This window comes from Micrasema longulum, unplaced genomic scaffold (assembly GCF_059751315.1).
Source record: "Micrasema longulum isolate JH-2025_06_02 unplaced genomic scaffold, ASM5975131v1 h1tg002500l, whole genome shotgun sequence".
NCBI classification, from domain to species: domain Eukaryota; kingdom Metazoa; phylum Arthropoda; class Insecta; order Trichoptera; family Brachycentridae; genus Micrasema; species Micrasema longulum.
The window spans coordinates 13,010-30,795 of NW_028279642.1; the positions used below are offsets into that span (position 1 = coordinate 13,010).

The following is a 17,786-nucleotide window of genomic DNA, read 5'->3' on the forward strand; positions in this document are numbered from 1 at the left end:
TGCGGCGGTGTTCATTAACTCTAATTTTTTTATTTCTCACGGTTTGGCTGATATATTCGCTACAATAATATTAGGCCGGCACCGTGGCGTATTTGGTTAGACTTCTAACTGTGAAACTGGCGTCGCGGGTTCGATTCCCGCCAATTGTAAGAAAAAAAAATTTAAAAGATTTTTTTCTTAATTGGTCTGTGTGTTGTGGTGTATTTTTCATAACTTCCTTCCATATCTCCTCTTTCCCACCTGCTGACAAGCCTCTAAATAGAGGCTTAGCGAGTTGATATGATAGTATTTTATTTAAAAAAAAAAAAAATTATATATACCAATTGTTTTATTTGAAATATGTTTAAAATTTTATTCCACAAAGTAAATGCTGAAACATTAAATAGTATAATCCCCTTCCAGCTGATAGCAATATGTGACTGTAGTCAGTTACAGTAATAAATATGGATTCTGATCCAGACAGTCAACTTCAACATCTTTTTACAAACTACTAGCAAAACTATAAAACTCTTATCTTTGTAAGATTATTCTAGAGCAAACATAATTGCACATTGATACAAAACATCGGCAAGCATATTGCCGCATATCCCACCTACGTATTATGTTATCTTTTCTTTGAATCAATTTTTTAAGCAAGCCAGAAATATTCCAACATTCAAATAGGCAGAATATTACGTATTTTGCAATGTAGAACCGTATTTAAATTATATTTGCAAACTGTAAAAAAGAACAAAGAAACATGTACTCTGTTTCTTTGTCTATTCAAATGATGATTTCACCGTAAAATATTTAAAAATATACTATTACGATAGACTCAACAATATTCCTCCATCCTACGTTCAAAAATTATATCACAATTGTTTTTTTTTTAAAAACCTACAATAATTTTCAAAGTTATAATTTACAGAAGAAAAAAAACTCCTTTAAGAAAAGTTCTCATATCAGAAAATAAAATTAAAACAGAAAACATAAAATATGATTTCTTCCCTTGGCTTATCACATCAAATGTTTATCAAACTATAAAAATCAACATAAATCAAATTGTTTTCTATCCGATCTAACTTCTTATGGCACCGATCAAAAAGAAAACAATTTCTTGTTCAAATAATATAAATATGAAGTCACTAATAAGTTGATTACTCATTTTTAATTATATTTCTTAAACATCCTTATTACCTAAGCGCGTTGAATTGCGCCAAATTGTACATGTTGATTTAACTAATGAAGGGCTCTCTGAAAACTAATTAAATAAACTAATCATATACTTTACACGGGCTTATAATTATGAATGTATTTTTTATAAAGGAAAAGGTAGAATACTTAGTACATATTAAAAATAAAATTATACACAATATATAGACTCGAATAATCTGAATTATTTTGATTTAACAATACACAAATCATTATAAATAAAGAATATTTTCTACACATCCTAAATTCTATCTATAAACAATTTATATGTTTTATTTATATGAATATGGAAGTCTCGGCATTTACAGAGCTTATTGGTTGGTTCAGTACTTAATTACAATGTGTTTCATTTTAAATATATTCAAAATGTTTTTCCACAAAGTAAATGCTGAAACAATAAATAATATTTATTTATTTATTAACGGACATTGTCCATGTATACAATTTATAAGGTTTAAATATTACAATAAAAGAATAGTTTAAAACATTTTTTTTAAAAAAGAAAAGAAGCACTGACAAACATAAGGGACATCGAGACAAGATCTGGACTATTTATTTAGTGCTCGTTTAAATCGTTGTAAACTTAAACCAAAAAAGTCCAGATCTTGTCTTGAGTTAACAATACGACAAAGGCGGGTCATTGGAGAATTTAGGCCATAGTTTGTTCTATGCTGATCGATGAACAGTACTTCATTGTTTCTCAATCTACGAGTCGGAATATTGAATTTTACTTGTCCCAGTAATGATGGAACATCGATTATACCATTTAGTATGCCGAACATATATATGGAGTCAATATCATATACTTTATATTCCATTCAGGCTGTGTTTATTCCTACATATTTCTATGTGACATAAATGCCATGCATGGATGCCTTTAACTGACCCAGACAAAGTGTAATTTGTCTTTATTTTTGTATTTTTCTGTTTGCATGCGCAAAGGGCAATAAATTCTAAAGATATGTAAAGCATTACATTTACCTATATCATTATAACATTATCCACACAGTTGAGAGTGTCAATACTAACCTTGTCCTATAAATACATCGTTGTGGTTTTCTTCTTCTTGCCACGTCCCTTCGTGTTTACTGTTGAGAATAGTTGTTCCCTCGCTAAATATCATCTTGTGATGGTAAGCGACATTGTGAGGTTTCGATGACAGGTCGTGTTCACAGACCAAATTTATTGTAAATCTGAAATCAACATTAGCATTCACATCAATTATAAACAAAAAAAAAAATCATTAATTTGCAAAATTCCTATCTCTATAAATAAAAATCTCAAAAGGCTGCTTAGTTAAAACCTTATCGTTTTTAATTGACACTAGGTGATGCTATGTCCACTTATTTAAACAAGAGTCATAATATTATGCAATTGCAGTTTAACCTGATTCTCAAAATATTACCTTGGAAAAATACCTTCAAAATTTAATTGAAGGCAAACAAGATACTTTGCCCTTTTATTTCGAAAGACTGACGACAGCCAAAACTGTTCTTTCACAGACAGTCATTCTACCTTAAAATTCTTTCACAGACAAGTCATTCTACCTTAAAATTAGACAAAACTCGATAAACTTTTCCTTTTTTTCCATACAATGAAATTTAGAATGACTCGACTAAGCGCTACAGCGTCGCTGCGTGTCAAAATATTGTATGGAGCGCTGTTTGTTTCATCCTAAACAGTGAAAATAAAATTTTGTGTTGCCACGACGCGCTGCGCACTGCTATTCTAGTGCGGTTTGACCTTAAGAAGAAAATGCGCAATTTTATTAAATAATAAAAATGTATACATTTTTTAGTTATAGCTGTTAGTGTTAATCACATATATCCACTTTAAACAAAAAAATTGTTGGTTTTTTCATCTGAAAAATAGATTCTAAGCAAATTTGCTTCACTTTTCTCATTACGTAGGTAGTACGTACATAATATATAATTAAAGTTTTAACAAGAGCAAACTTGACAATTGATAAGACATACATTTGTATATGTATGTGCAAAAAATTAAATAGATTTATTTATAGAGTTATTACGTGTTTGTGGTTTTAAACTGTTAATTAATGAATCATCACTGTTGACAACGAAATACCACAACGGAAGAGCAAGTAAACCAGTCTAAATGTATTTTAATATGTACATATTATAGTCAACATAATAATTAAAATTCTCTCTATCTGCCATAGTGAGTTGATAATTTTTAATGAAATTTTTAATTGAAAAATCAATGTATTATGGCTAGGTCATTAGGTTATTTAAATCACACGCAGATACCAGTTTTTGTAACAGTCAATTCAAATTATCAAGATCTTTTTGCTCAGATATCTAACTAAACTTCCTCTTGTATTTCTTTAAAATTATGACATATCAACAAAGTATACATAATTAGTAGAGGTGTGATATTTTGCAACTTCAACATCCGTTTCACTCATTTATCTTATCATGTTTAAACAATCAACCCTTTCCTAGAATTATTTAATTAAATAGTGTCTACTTTCAACACAGACAGAAACATAAAAATATGTTTAAAATAATGAAACCGCTTTTATAATTGTAATTTAAAGCCTTTGTCTTAAACACAGTCGATATGATTGCCCAAATGATGATACAAAGGAGGCAAAAGGGCCAGTCTCAGGCTGGAGAAAACGAGATGAAATCCAAATCCACGGAACCATTTTCTGAGCAATAGGGTTGTTGATAGTTGGAATAAGCTGCCGCAAGAGCTGATCTCAACTTGTAGTCTCAATGGGTTCAAAAATAGACTAGATTTGTTTTGGAAAAGTTAAAGTGCGCCAATAACTAACTTTCGTTAAAATATATTTCAGCATATTAACTTTAAACTGCTCGCTTAAAATGAATAATAATAATAACAAATCAACTCAATCCAACCACTTTGTGGTCATCAATTTCTACCCTCCCCAATTAATTCTACCTCAGTCCTAAAAAAAACAGAGTGGTTTCAAACTGTAATAATTTACCAAAATCAATTTAAGAACTGCTCAAATATTTTTCATGAGTTTCATACAGAACTTTGCTGCAAACCAATCCACCGTTGAGGATTGAAACCAGAGAAAAAAGAATGCTGTATAAATAATCCAAAATATGAATAACACTTACATATCAGTGTCCTGGGAGATGATGCCCTCTATCTCTATCTTGTCTCCGACCTGCAGCGGCCGCGGCAAGTGTCCTGTGAAAGGCCACTCCATGGCCTCCCTAAATACCGCTCTCTTCACCACGTTTATATCACTCTGTCCCAGCACCCGGAACCTGAAAATATGATGATTTTTATTGTTATTTTTTTGAAATAGGCTATTTAAATTTTAAAGTCAGGATTTAGTCCAGTGGTAGTGTCGCAGACTTCGGATCAGAAATCCAAAGATTTTCAAAATTCATTCAAAATTTTTTCCTCCTTGGTTTATTTGTGTTTCTTGTTTGGTTCCTATGTATTTGGGAAAACATCTTAAATATTTGGAATTTAATATTTTCAGAATGAATTATTTTATAACCGTTTTAAAGCTTTTGATTCTTTTAAAATACTTATTACTGTAGAACTCTATTTATCTGGATCATTATCAGGAAATAAAAAGTAAAAGAGATTTATAATAAAAAATATTGTCAAAGCAATTAACTTATATAGACATGTTTATGTAAGTTTTTAATGCGATTCTAATTCGCTGTATTATTTCAAAAGAAGTAAAAAAGTGATCATAGAGAAAATTTTGTATTTTCTTTCAAAACATTGCCTTAATTGAATGGTTAATCCAACTATCCAGATTTCTGCGTATTCGGATAACGTCTGGCACTCAGAGTTTTACTGTAATTAGTTTTTTTGTTTAAATTCACGGTAAATATAAAAAAAACTACCAAATGGCAATTAAAATATTATTTAAATTGACAATCTACAAATTACATGACTTAGTTTCGGTTAATTATATAAAGCTAAAAACCTGCAATTTCTGCAGAACTATTGTTTCATGCAAGGAATGTCTATCCATAATTTCTACGTACATACATAATTTTTAACCATTAATTAGTTATATTTATTTCCATATTATACAGGTGTTGGTTTAATCGAAGAATCCATCATTCCTAGTTATGAGATTTATCCCCAACTGGCAGGTATTTGTGTAAAAATTTAAAATTATTTTCAGCCATTAGAAAGGTAAATGTATTGTATAGTGTAAATTGATAATCTGCATACCTAGTATGAGTAATATCTAATTTAATATTTCGTTGATGATTTGAGTGGTTGTTAAAATGCAGTTCTTAAATTGATATACTAGACAGCACTTATATGCCAGTTTATTGGGTTAATTTTCAATTAAATATTCAAATGGTAGACCATTGTTAGTCACAAACGTTGCAATTAATTGACCACGTAACTTGTGAGTAGTATTTCACACAAACTCTTTGGTATTATACAATTTAATCATGGCCACATAGAAGGGTATCTGTGTTTTTTTTGTGATTCAACCATTTTTTTATTTTTTATTTTATGATTTGAAAAAAATAAAACAATGCTTATTTCACAAAATTCAATGATTGTCAATGGTACGTCATGGCTTTATATACCATTTTAAGTTTAAATAAAACTGTGTTTTTTTGTTTTTATGGTATTATGCCCTTCTACGTGAAATAGTAAAATGCAAAATCTAAAATTTCATTTTAATGATTCTATCTACCTACCAATGTAATAAAAATGGGAAAATACTTTATACATTTAAAAAAATATGTTTTATATCATCACCATCATTATATCCCTTTCCGCACTAAATCCCACACATTGGCACACTAAATGCAGCGTATATTGATCACCTGTTTCATGAAGTTAAGGTAATTGGCCTAATGCTACAACGTGTGCTTACGATTCAATTAATTTGCATGTGGACCCACGTCCTTATGAACTCAACCCAACTCCTTATTCAGGATTTTTAGAGAGACCCATAAAGTCAAAAGAAAGTCCAGGATTCTGGTTCTATTTCACAAACAGAACTGTGTTCTTAATTGTTTTTGTTTCTTTGTCTCCAAATACTTTTTACAGTGTGTAAATTTTATTTGTTTGGCAACAATGTATTTCAATTACAAATTAAAATAATAAAAAAACATGTGACAATCAGAATTAAAATTTAATTTAGTATCATCTGATTCCGCTTTGTGGTCAAATGGTCAGCACGTTTGCCTACCATGCAAGAGGTGTCGGGCTATATTCCTGACATGGTTGACATGAAATATTTATTTAAAAAAAAAAATTTTACACTAATAATATTTCATAGTCCCTGGACTGGCAACTGAAGCGTAAGACTGATAATCTTACCTACAAAAAAAACAACATGCTGCGGTTGGTGTACCTAAGCAGTGCGCTATACAGCAGTGCAGTGGAAAGGGAACTATTAATTAATAATTTATATAAGTAATATTTTTCTTCCAAGGACAAATGCACAATAAGGTTTTTTTCTACGTAACATATTTTTAATATTTTATTTCCGTAGTTTGTTTTATCTCATACGCCACACAGTAAATTTATTGATTATACTAGCTGAAATATCATTATGTATGTAATTGATTAAATCCATACAGAATACTTTGCACATTATTGATTTGTCTAATCACTATTGCATCCTGAATGACACGACTGATGTTTGGAATATGTCATTGTTGAAAATAATTATTGGTACAAAGAAAAGACCACCAGGAGAATTTCAATTAACCTCTCGAGCATGGTCAGATTACAAAACATTAAATCAAATATTTCGTGTTATGAAATCAAATTATATCCCATATAATATAACTCAATTATTCATATTTAAAAATATATGCTGTGGAAAATGATTTGATGAATAGATATTTGAATATAGTTTTTCTGTTACACTCTCGCAGATGTCTCCCTGAATACTGAGCATAAAAGACAACTGCACTTCGGACTGATTATGCCCAGTTAAAATATTAAAAAATCAATGTCTCATAGTCCCGATTTCCGTACCCCGAAACTGAATGTTTTTTTATTTATTTTTATAAAGTGTCTTTGGATGGTCCTAGCTCCTATAAATGACAATTTATCAACAAAAAAAAACAACACTAGGGACACGCCAATGATAGATATCTATAGTTTGTAAAAAAGTCATCACTCTAGTGCCATAATCCAGGGAGTAAATCCGAGAATACGTTTGCATAAAGAAAAGTCAGACCATGCATCCTCGTTACTGTTGTATTGGGAATTAAAATATAAAATTTTACTTCTTACACACCGTGTTCATTCACCATTCTGCCTATATTTAAACATCCACATTTCTATAACTCTTCCATCTGTTGACTTTTGTGAAGTAAAAGAGCTGAAACCTTTATTGATGTGAGTGAGATGCATCTAGCTTAATTATTTCACCTACTAGGAGCAAGCCTTTAAATTTTTTACACTTCTTTTTATATCAGTTAGTGTAATCAAATGTTTTCACTCTCTGTTGCAATAAGTTTCAGTGTAAATAAATCTCTAGGGAGTGAAATCCATCCTTGTCTACTAACATTTGGACTTACCTAAAATATTGTTGATATTTTTTTTCCATTTAATTAGTTTTTCAAAAACTAATTAACCTTTTAAGTTAGTTTATTTGTAGTGGGAAGTATTTTAAACATCGAGTCAAAATTTTAATTGTGATTAAACTTATTGATTTGAATTTTATATTTGAAGTACTGACTTTGTGGTTTTATTTTTTTATTCATTATGATAAAATAAATAAAACAACTTTGTTCTTAACCACCAATTTTTTTTTCCACTGATCGGTTTCAAAGCTAAACAAACTTATTTCTACCCAACTAATAATACCTTAAAAAAAACCTTTAAACATTGAGTCAAAATTTTATTTGGGATTAAACTTTTTGATTTGAATTTTATATTTGAAGTATTGACTTTGTGGTTTTATTTTTTATTCATTATGATAAAATAAATAAAACAACTTTGTTCTTAACCACCAATTTTTTTTTTCCACTGATCGGTTTCAAAGCTAAACAAACTTATTTCTACCCAACTAATAATACCTTAAAAAAAACCTCGATAGAAAAAAAATATTGGTGGTTAAAAACAAGTTGTTTTATTTATTTTATTATTGAATTGATTTCAGCAACCCTTGTTATTAGCCCCTGTCTTTATTACATGGTAAAAAAAATATGCAATTGTTTTGTTTTTGAGGCATTAGAATGTTTTTATTCTGATTTATTTTATGTTTAAAAAATGTAAGTACCCACCAAACAATAAACAATAGATTCTTATTTGACCCACATGAGTAAATAATAAATATGTTAAACGAGGTCAGTGAATATTTTACCCATACTTTATAATTATAGTGATGCTAAATCGTAAACCATTTAAGTGTGTAAAAAAATAATTGAAACTATTACAATAATATTTCTAATTCACTCATAATAAAAACTAATTACTTAATAAAACACGATAATATTCATTTTATAACTTTCTTTTTACCTGTTAGTTTCCAAGTGGAATCCGCTCAAATATTGTCATAAAGCAAATGTAAACAAACAGGTCTTTAAAACTTGTATTCAATTATTTTGTTCTACACGGTAATATGAATACTTTTAAAAAACGCACACAGGATAATGCACTTCTGTTATCTTCCGTTTTTGTTTGGTTCACTTTCTCCGAAATTTGACAGATAATTTTCCGAGTTCTGAAGGTAACAACAACTCTAGCTCTCGCTTTTGCCGACAATCCGCCCGACGCGCGCGCCTCAAATGAAGTTCAATGAATGAGATCGCCCGGCAAATTCCGGCGTATTTATTACGGTGTGCCCGCTTGATTTAGATTAAATCGAACTGATTAAATAAATAAAGGATCGGGGTTTCCGACGGTGCAGTTTCTCGGAATAGATCAATAACGACTGAAATAGAAATGCTGAAAACTGTATAAGTGCATTCCCGCCAAAAATATTTATTTCCCGTGTAAACGTCATAATACTACTAATTCAAATTTAGCCAAATTCCAAACGCGTCAATTTGCGGTCGTTTGACAAAATTCATGTGCACTTTTAAACAATCATGAAAGCAGATGTTTAGATTAATAAATCATGCATTTTGTACGTAGTTTTCAGGAAAATAGGTTTCAGAGTTATTTTGCTTTTTTAAGGGATAATGAAATGCGTATATAAACATATCGCGTGCACTTTATCTTGGCACATAGAGTTTCTTAAAAGGGTCTTAATTCGCTTTAGCGTCAAAAAACATATTTCACTCTCAACTGTCGATATCTTAATTCGACAAATAAAAATTATTAGTACATTTAACTTTTAAAACACAAATAAATTACTTTAAATGTACAGGATTAAAATTTTACAAGTCAATATGAGTTTAGTGCGTACGAAACAGGATCCTAACAAACACTAGGTAATTGGACACGTGCAAGAAACAACATATTCTGTAGGCATGCAAAATACATAGGAATTAATTTATCATCGCATCTCTTCCAGTCTAGACCAATGCCAATATTATATTATTATCAATCTTATTCTTATCTTCCTCGTTTCATATTGTTATCTCTACCGGGACAATGCCCGCGTTCGAACTAATTTTGGGTGAAATATTCCGATTTTCATGTACGCACGGGCAAAATAATCAAGACACAGCGATTGGTGTACCAATGCAGTGCTCTATGCACCATTAGGTGCGGAAAGGGAATGATTATGATGATTTAAACATAGTTTTTCTGTCACTCTCTCGCAGATGCCTCCCCGATACTGTGCATCGGACTGGTTATGCCTAACTAAAATCGAGGTTTTGTATTCCTGATTTCTGCACCCCAAAACTGAACCGACTTTTTTTGCAAGAAACAGTATAAGAATGAAATTTATTTTGCGTTTTAAAAAAAAATATTTATCATATTTGTATACCGCACGTCCGAAAACGGCAGATAAAACTGGGGGCTTTCAAGGGTTCTTATATGATCGTAGCTCCCATAAAAAAAACAATTTATCAACAAAAATCAAACCGATAGGCACACGCCAATGGTAATTATTGTTATGGATAACTTATATAGCGCCATTTTCGTAACAAAATCCCTCAAGGGCGCTTTACATAGTGATTCTTTTAAATTTGTAATTTAATTAAAATAATTTATTTTGTTGTCACATGCTACGGATTTATTCAAATGATTTAGAGAACAAGTGGGTTTTAAGCTTTTTCAGAAACATCACTTTACTTTCACAGCCTCGCACCTCTGCTGGGAGAGCATTACATGCCATAGGGCCTGCGACCGCAAATATCTATAGTGTCTAAAAAAACACTACTCTAGTGATATACTCCAGAGAGAGATAGAGAGAAATTACGGGAACGTTTGTACGAAGAAAAATCAGACCGCGTTTCCTCTTAACTACCTGCAAAATAATTAAGCTAATAAATAATAGGAAACTTTTGTTACGAAATCCGCAACACTATCACGGGTTCACAACCCCAAATTGTACATTTTATAAACTTCGATCACCAGTAAACCAGTTTAAACATTTTATGGATTGGCTTACTCCATTTGTAAGCCAACCGAATCATAGTGGATTTTCCGTTGGTAAAACCTGAAAATTTTTACCTGATTGGGTATTCGTACGCGTGCGCCGTCACCTTAGAGCGCATTCCTTTTACTTTTTATTTACTGTTTCTCTGTCATAATCAATGCCAGCATAACCATAACTGTAAAGTTAAAAATTGTAACTGGCAGAACTACTCTGCCCAGGTATTTCGAATTTATAAATAAAAAACACGTTTAACGCACGGTACGTACACGGTTAGATATCTCTTCATTCAAATTTATTTTTAGAAACGGGTACAAATTCGTATATGATTTGTAGTATCCTAGTAGTTTTGATTTATGTGTTTTTTTTTTTTTTAATAAAAAGAAATATTTGCGTTCTTGTGATTTACCCAAATATTTCAAATTTGGGTCCGTTTTTTTTCAATTTGTATTATTTATTTATTTTATTTTTGCACCACAACAGGCCAGGAGGCCCAATCACAGTGGTAAGTTACATCACAGAACACCCAGGCTTGAAAGAAATCACTGTTTTTGTGTTCTCACCGGAAATCGAACCCGGAACCTTCCGTGTGTGAGTCAAGCGTCTTGACCACTACGCCACGGAAGCCGCCAACGAGTTTTAAATAACTCGGTATTAGAAAATGGAAATCAAGTTGGGCAAAGTGAGGTTCGAACCTCGAACCTTTGGTCCGTGAGTCCGCAATACTAACCACGGGACCACAACCCGTTTTAACTTATTATTGTAAATGTTTTTTTAATTTTTTTCTTTTCGTCACATCTAGCAGCCAATTTAACTAAAGAAAATAAAGAAGTTCAGCCCAACGGGAAATTAGATATAAAAATGTTTTCTTACGCGCAGTAAAGATTAGAGTACATCAAAATTTCTTGAAAATATATGAAAAAAAAATAAAAAATATTAACAACGAACTACGTTGAACGACGTTATTAGTTCTTATGAATCAACCAATGATAGAGAGTTGTAATGAATTTCCGGTTTACGGTAAGTCAACTGACAGATCAGCAGAACCGATCGAGAAGAAGGGGAAGAGAACTTGAGACGTCACACGTGGAGTAATGAAAAAATCATAGCGCTGATAATACGATAAACATATTTTTAAATTTTTGGCTTACTCTAATAGTCTATTAATAAATAAAAACAAAAAAACACGGAACTTCCTCACTATCAAAATGAAGATGAAATAAATTTGAGAGTCTGAGAATTTGCCTAAAAAAAACAAATGAAAAACCAATGTTTCCCAAAAACATTTATCTCTAATATTTTTTGTAATTTGTTTATAAAGACTTTACTATCTAGAGACGGTGGACGATGTAGAGTGAGGGTTGTATATATTTATTATTTTAGTAAAACTTATATGGACGGCATTTGAGTAGTAAATTTATATTATTGATAATTTATGTGGTAAGAAAGAATGTGATACCGTCATGTGAGGTACGTTTGGAAGGTTCTGTATCCATAATATACCTCGGTAGATAGAAGGAAATTATTTCTCTGTGTTAATTAATTACCAATATAATTTTAACCCCCAGAATACTATTTAAAAAAATATTCAGTTCATCAAACATAATGAAAAATAAAACACTTCCATAATTAAACTTTGCCCTGCTGGTAGAATATTAAATTACTTTTTTATAATACGAGGGTTGCCTTATATCGGGATTATAGTTTTAAAAAGAAACAAAATTTAATATCGCAAATGGCTTTGTTGTTTTTAGAAATATTCTCCACCATGATTAGTATACTTTTGCATCCGTTTAAATCAATTTTCGAAGCACTTTTCCGACTCAGGCTGAGGTACCTCTGAATCATGCATTTTGAACGCATCAACCGCTTCTTCAGGTGCCGAAAACCATTGACCTCGCGATAAATTTTTATGTTCGGGAATAAGAAAGAAGAAGTCATTGGGTGCCAAATCAGGACTATACAGCGGATGAGTCTTTAATTCGATGTTTTGACCGGTTAAATATTTGATTGTTTGTGTCGATGAATGAGAGCTCGCATTGTCGTGGTGGAGAGGGATCTTTTGTTGCGATTGGTTTTTCTTATTACTGCAAAGACTTCTGGCAAACAAATGGTTGTGTACCATTCAGAATTGATCGTTTTACGTTGCACCAAAGGTACGGTTGCGACATGTCCAGTTTTTTTCCGAAACAGGCGACCATTTGTTTTAAAGTGCTTCATCCGCGAACAACTTTTGTTGGATTTCGCTCATATATCAAAGATTCGTCACCTGTAACGATGTTATAGACATGTTTTGAAGCACCGCAATCTTATTTTTTGAGCGTTTTTTTCGACCATTTGACACGAGCCTTTTTTTCAGCGATTGTCAAATTATGTGGAATCAAATGTGAACAAATCTTTTTGACGCCCAAATGTTCACGTAATATTGAATGTATGCTGGTTCCACTAAAGCCTAAAAGTGCCTGAATCTCACGGTAAGTCAAATGACGATCTTCCATTATCAGTTGGTGCACAGCATCAATGTTTTTCGGTACAACAATCGATTTTGGACGACCTTCACGAAATTCGTCGTTAAACAAATGGCGGCCACAATTAAATTCCGTATACCATCGATAAATACTGGTCCTTGATGGTGCTTCACTGTTGTTGAGTTATTCCACGTCGAAAGTTGAAAAAAAATAATCGCACGAAAATGTTCACGTTTTAATTCCATTTTTGTACTGATATGAAATTTTGAAATAACTATAACCATTGAAAATAGCGACCGTATAAAAAAACTTTCCGAGTAAATATAGCTTCTAAAATGTCAAAGTCTACGACAGAGGTGTCAGTTCCCAGATAGCAGCACCAGTGTTAACGAATCTCGAAATATAAAAGGCAACCCTCGTAAAGATCAGTCTCGAAGATGTCGCGAAAGCAATAAAACCGGTCACTGTTAAATTTATAATTATGCTGCCACGATTGTGTGGCTGTTTCACCCCGTCATGTTTCAATATTATGCGTGTGTTTTATTCGTTTATGGTAAATTCGGATCAAATGAATAATTTGAAAATAGAACTCGTTATGATTCACTATAAATTACCCTGCCGTTGACCCGCCATGACTCACTTTAATGACTTGCGGAATCCCGCAATCAAATCTACTTGTAGATCTATTTATTTTTCCAGGAGGCTAAGTGGCGCGGCACTTTGGTAGTTTTTTTTCTATCGTAGGTATCTTTCATTCCCTTTTAAGGTTAAGTATTTTTTTAAATAATTTATTTATTCAATAGATAACGAAGTATGATAAATATTTTCGTTGTTAAAATCGTAAATAAATTAGAAAAAAACCTTACGATACAACAGCCTTCTCTTTCAATTTATGAAATTATTAATTGACTCGTTTGCTAAACTAAACTTTTCATAGATATTTTTGGAGCTAAAGTTTTCATTTTCAAAATATTTAAAGAAATTTCTTAAACTTCTATTTTCTTGTAATAAGTAACTTTATGTGAATAAATAAATAAACATGGTATAAATAGTACTAAATGAAGGTAGAATTTTATATTTACATCCAAAAAACGTATTTATATGGTCGTTTTGTACCAAATGACAAAAGGTTTTAAAATGTCATCGCTAAATGAAGTCATTAATTTATTAATAGTTGAAAAAAACCAACGCTAATTAAAAACTTTTTAAACTAAACTTTATAAATAATACTTTGTTTTTCTAATTTTATTTATTCTTCGCGCAATCGTCTTTTTATAAAGATCATCTTCCTCTTACTTTTGAAAGCAATCAATCTCTTTAGACAAATCTCATCAGTTCACTTCCTGGAGTGACCACAACGACCTAAATTCTAAACAGGATCTTTCTCACACAGCTTAAAATTGTAATTGTTTTTGTCTCATCATCTTAATGACTGGGTTTTCCCATATTGTTTTCTATGATGTAATGCGATTACCATAATAAATGAGCTTTGATATTATTATGGAAGACTATTGGATCCATAGGACCCATACGAAAAATCTCTATAAAAACGGATTCTGAAAAATAAAATTCGACGATGTCAATGATATAGCCATTAAAATTAGAAGTCAGCTCTAAGGAATTATTGACATCGTCTTTATTAAGCGACATAAAATAATCACTCGCTTTCCAACATAATAAATATGAATCTACTGCAATAATAATAAAAATCTCTATTAACCATAACATACATTGTAAATACAACATAATAAAACAAAAGTACACATGGCTACTTGGCAGACTTATTCACGCTATCGATTTCTTACAATCTGAATAAAAAAATATAAATATTGTGGTGCTTATTGCTTACAGGATGTATGTAAATACATTAACTCCCTTGCATCTTCCGAACATTCAGTTACATTTATTCACTAAAAACTCTTTTAATAGTCTTGCAAAAAAATTGACACGACTGATTTCCTTAATTTAGTATTTTTGTGATTTCCTTTTTTTTAAATAAATTTATTTAATTTAGTTTATTGAATATTTTTCGGCCATGCCCTTTGAATACACGAATTTTCGCCAATAAAATTTCAATTTACTTTTATTTCTGGTGTTGTGAACGTGACTATTTTACTATTTACAGAAACATTTAGGCCTTGATTTTACAACAAGACAAAGTTTTATGAAATAAGTACTTGTCAATGTTAATAAATTTAATATTATCGCTATCTTTAAAAAAAAAATGTATTTATATCTATTCGATTCCGACACTAATTTGCTGTGTATTTGATTTAACATTTAGGCTACGTACGACACTGTCCGTAATATTTTTACTAGTATATTAATTTCAACCGAGCAGCCGGAAATTACACTTAATATTTTCCAAAACAATTATTTTTTTGACCCATTGATACTACACGTTGAGATCAGCTCTTGCGGCAGCTTATTCCAACCACCAATAACCCTATCGCTCAGGAAATACTTCGTGGATTTAGATTGAATCTGGCTTTCTCCAGGCTGAGACTGTGGCCTCGAAGACGAGCATCTTGTTTAAGCTTGAACATGGTATCCAAACTCTAGCACCAATAGTGACTGTTGAGTATCCTGTATGTCTCTATCAGGTCACCCCTTTCTCGCCGTTTCTGCAGCGTTGTGAGACCGAGAGTGTTCAGCCTCCCCGCGTATGGAAGCCGTTTCAGGCTCGGCGGCAACTTTGTAGCTTGTCTTTGGGTTCTTTCCGACATGTTGGTATCCTTAAATAAATAGGGATTCCATATCTGAAACCCGTGTTCGAGAGTTGGCCGATATCGGATTTGTATATTTTAGTAGCATATTCGGTGTTATATAATACATATATGAGAAGCTTCTTTTTAAATAGGGAAAGTAGCCATGCAGTATTGTCTGGTCTGACTCAACACGCCCAATTTGTACGACTTAGTGGCGTGGGAATCGCGCCCCCTTTCAATCGGCATACGAGTGACTAATATTTCTGCGTCTTGTCTAGCATCTCGTCTTCCGCAATACGTTTTGTTTCTTGTCATGTGTACGTCAGCACCGGAAACAATTATGACGTAGACGTGAACCACGTGCTCATACGGTCGGATGTTTTGATTTACTGGCGCCATGTGATGTATGCATGTCCCCATTTAAAGGAACTGCGCGACGAATGATAACGCAGAAATATGATTGCATTTGTAAACCGCATCTTCCTGTGTTAACCGATATTCGCGGAATGCCCTTTCGAATGCAATTACTCAATGTGTAGGTATAAAAGGTTCAGCGACCGTATTTGTATTTTTAGATTTCTTATCCTACGGAAAATAAATAAAATAAAAACTTCAAACAAATGAAGACGAAAAATTTACTTCAATAACATGATGTACTCGTATTTTATTTTATGTAACTCAATTATAACTTATGGCATAAAAGGATGGAGAGGCACTAATAAATCAATATTAAAACATCTAGAATCTGCTCAAAAAACAATAATTAAAATTATTTTTAAAGGCCCTTCAGGTACCCGAGCGTCAAGTTATTTGAGGAATTTGAGACCTTAGATATAAGGCAATTATATATTTTTAGAATAATAATGTTTGTGAAAGCAAATTATTCTACCAAATCCCAAAAGGAACACTCCCACACTACCAGAAGTCAAACTAGAGGATGGGTCATGGGGTCTACCACAAACTCTGAATTCGGGCAAAGAAATTTCCGGTTTCTGGGCCCCAAAATATTCATCATGCTACCCAAACATTGCAAAACCATAACCCGGATTTAATTTAATAAATTTGTAAAAAAATGGTTACTGGGTTTAGGTCGAGAAAAATCGAAAAATTCACTCAAAAATATTCTTAAATAATAAATGTTATAAATTAATATTGTATAACTGTATAATATATTAACTAGTAGGTAGTCATGTTATTGTTTATTTTGCATAAAAATGTCTGCCTTAAAACAGGTTGTACCTAGTTAGGCAGACTAGACATGATCCATATAAATCTATTACCTAAGTGTAAATGTAGTAGATAAAGTAGTTGTTATTTTTGTTAATAAATCATGATTATTATTATTATTATTTATTTATTTATTTATAACGGGAAAAAAATCATAGGATTTGAACCTTCCGAGTCCTTTTAATTGCCAGATCTGCCCAACGATCATGCGAATCAACAAACGAATCATAGTCCTCGATTTCTCATAAGAAAATTTGAATACCATGAAATTTGGTTTTGTTTGGTGACTCATTTTTTTTTCACAAATAGTTTACTATTATTATGGAATATTGAAGTAAACTTACTTATCGATTCGATCGTCGCCATTACAAGTGATCGAGGTTTCAATTATGAGGAAGTTCAGTGGTTTTATTGATTTTAAACGTTTTATTAATAGACTATCAAACTAAGCAACAAAAAAGCACAGTTATGTAGCGTATTCTCATCGCTATGATTTTTAAAAGTTTTGATATTTTGAAATTACTCTGCCCGTGGCCTAACGAGTTGTCGTCAGTGAGTTGTACTGACATTTAAAAGTAGAACCCCGCGTAGCTATCAAAACGCACTAAACGTTAAAAAAATATCACAACACTTAACAACGGTATAATTGATCGGTCATCGTTCACAACAACGTGTGACATTTCAAAGTAGGTA

The 17,786-nt window shown here is 31.7% G+C and overlaps 2 protein-coding genes across 5 annotated transcripts in view; one reads left to right on the forward strand and one right to left on the reverse strand.

Moving 5' to 3' along the window:
• LOC148272071 (uncharacterized) overlaps positions 1 to 17,786 on the forward strand; it is a gene marked incomplete at its 5' end in the record, with an annotated part of 56,250 nt that overhangs the window by 11,051 nt on the left and 27,413 nt on the right. The window lies entirely within an intron of this gene.
• LOC148272072 (galectin-7-like) overlaps positions 1 to 17,786 on the reverse strand; it is a 40,046-nt gene that overhangs the window by 1,857 nt on the left and 20,403 nt on the right. For 2 of the 4 annotated variants that reach the window (XM_088240560.1, XM_088240559.1), the window contains exons 3-4: positions 4,302 to 4,454; positions 2,221 to 2,384 (exon numbers count right to left, since the gene is read on the reverse strand). In XM_088240560.1, coding sequence (XP_088096686.1) covers positions 2,221 to 2,384; positions 4,302 to 4,454 — 317 coding nt within the window. Of the gene's footprint in view, positions 1 to 2,220; positions 2,385 to 4,301; positions 4,455 to 8,658; positions 9,011 to 17,786 lie in introns of those variants that run through there. The other 2 variants (XM_088240562.1, XM_088240561.1) reach the window with 2 other exon arrangements.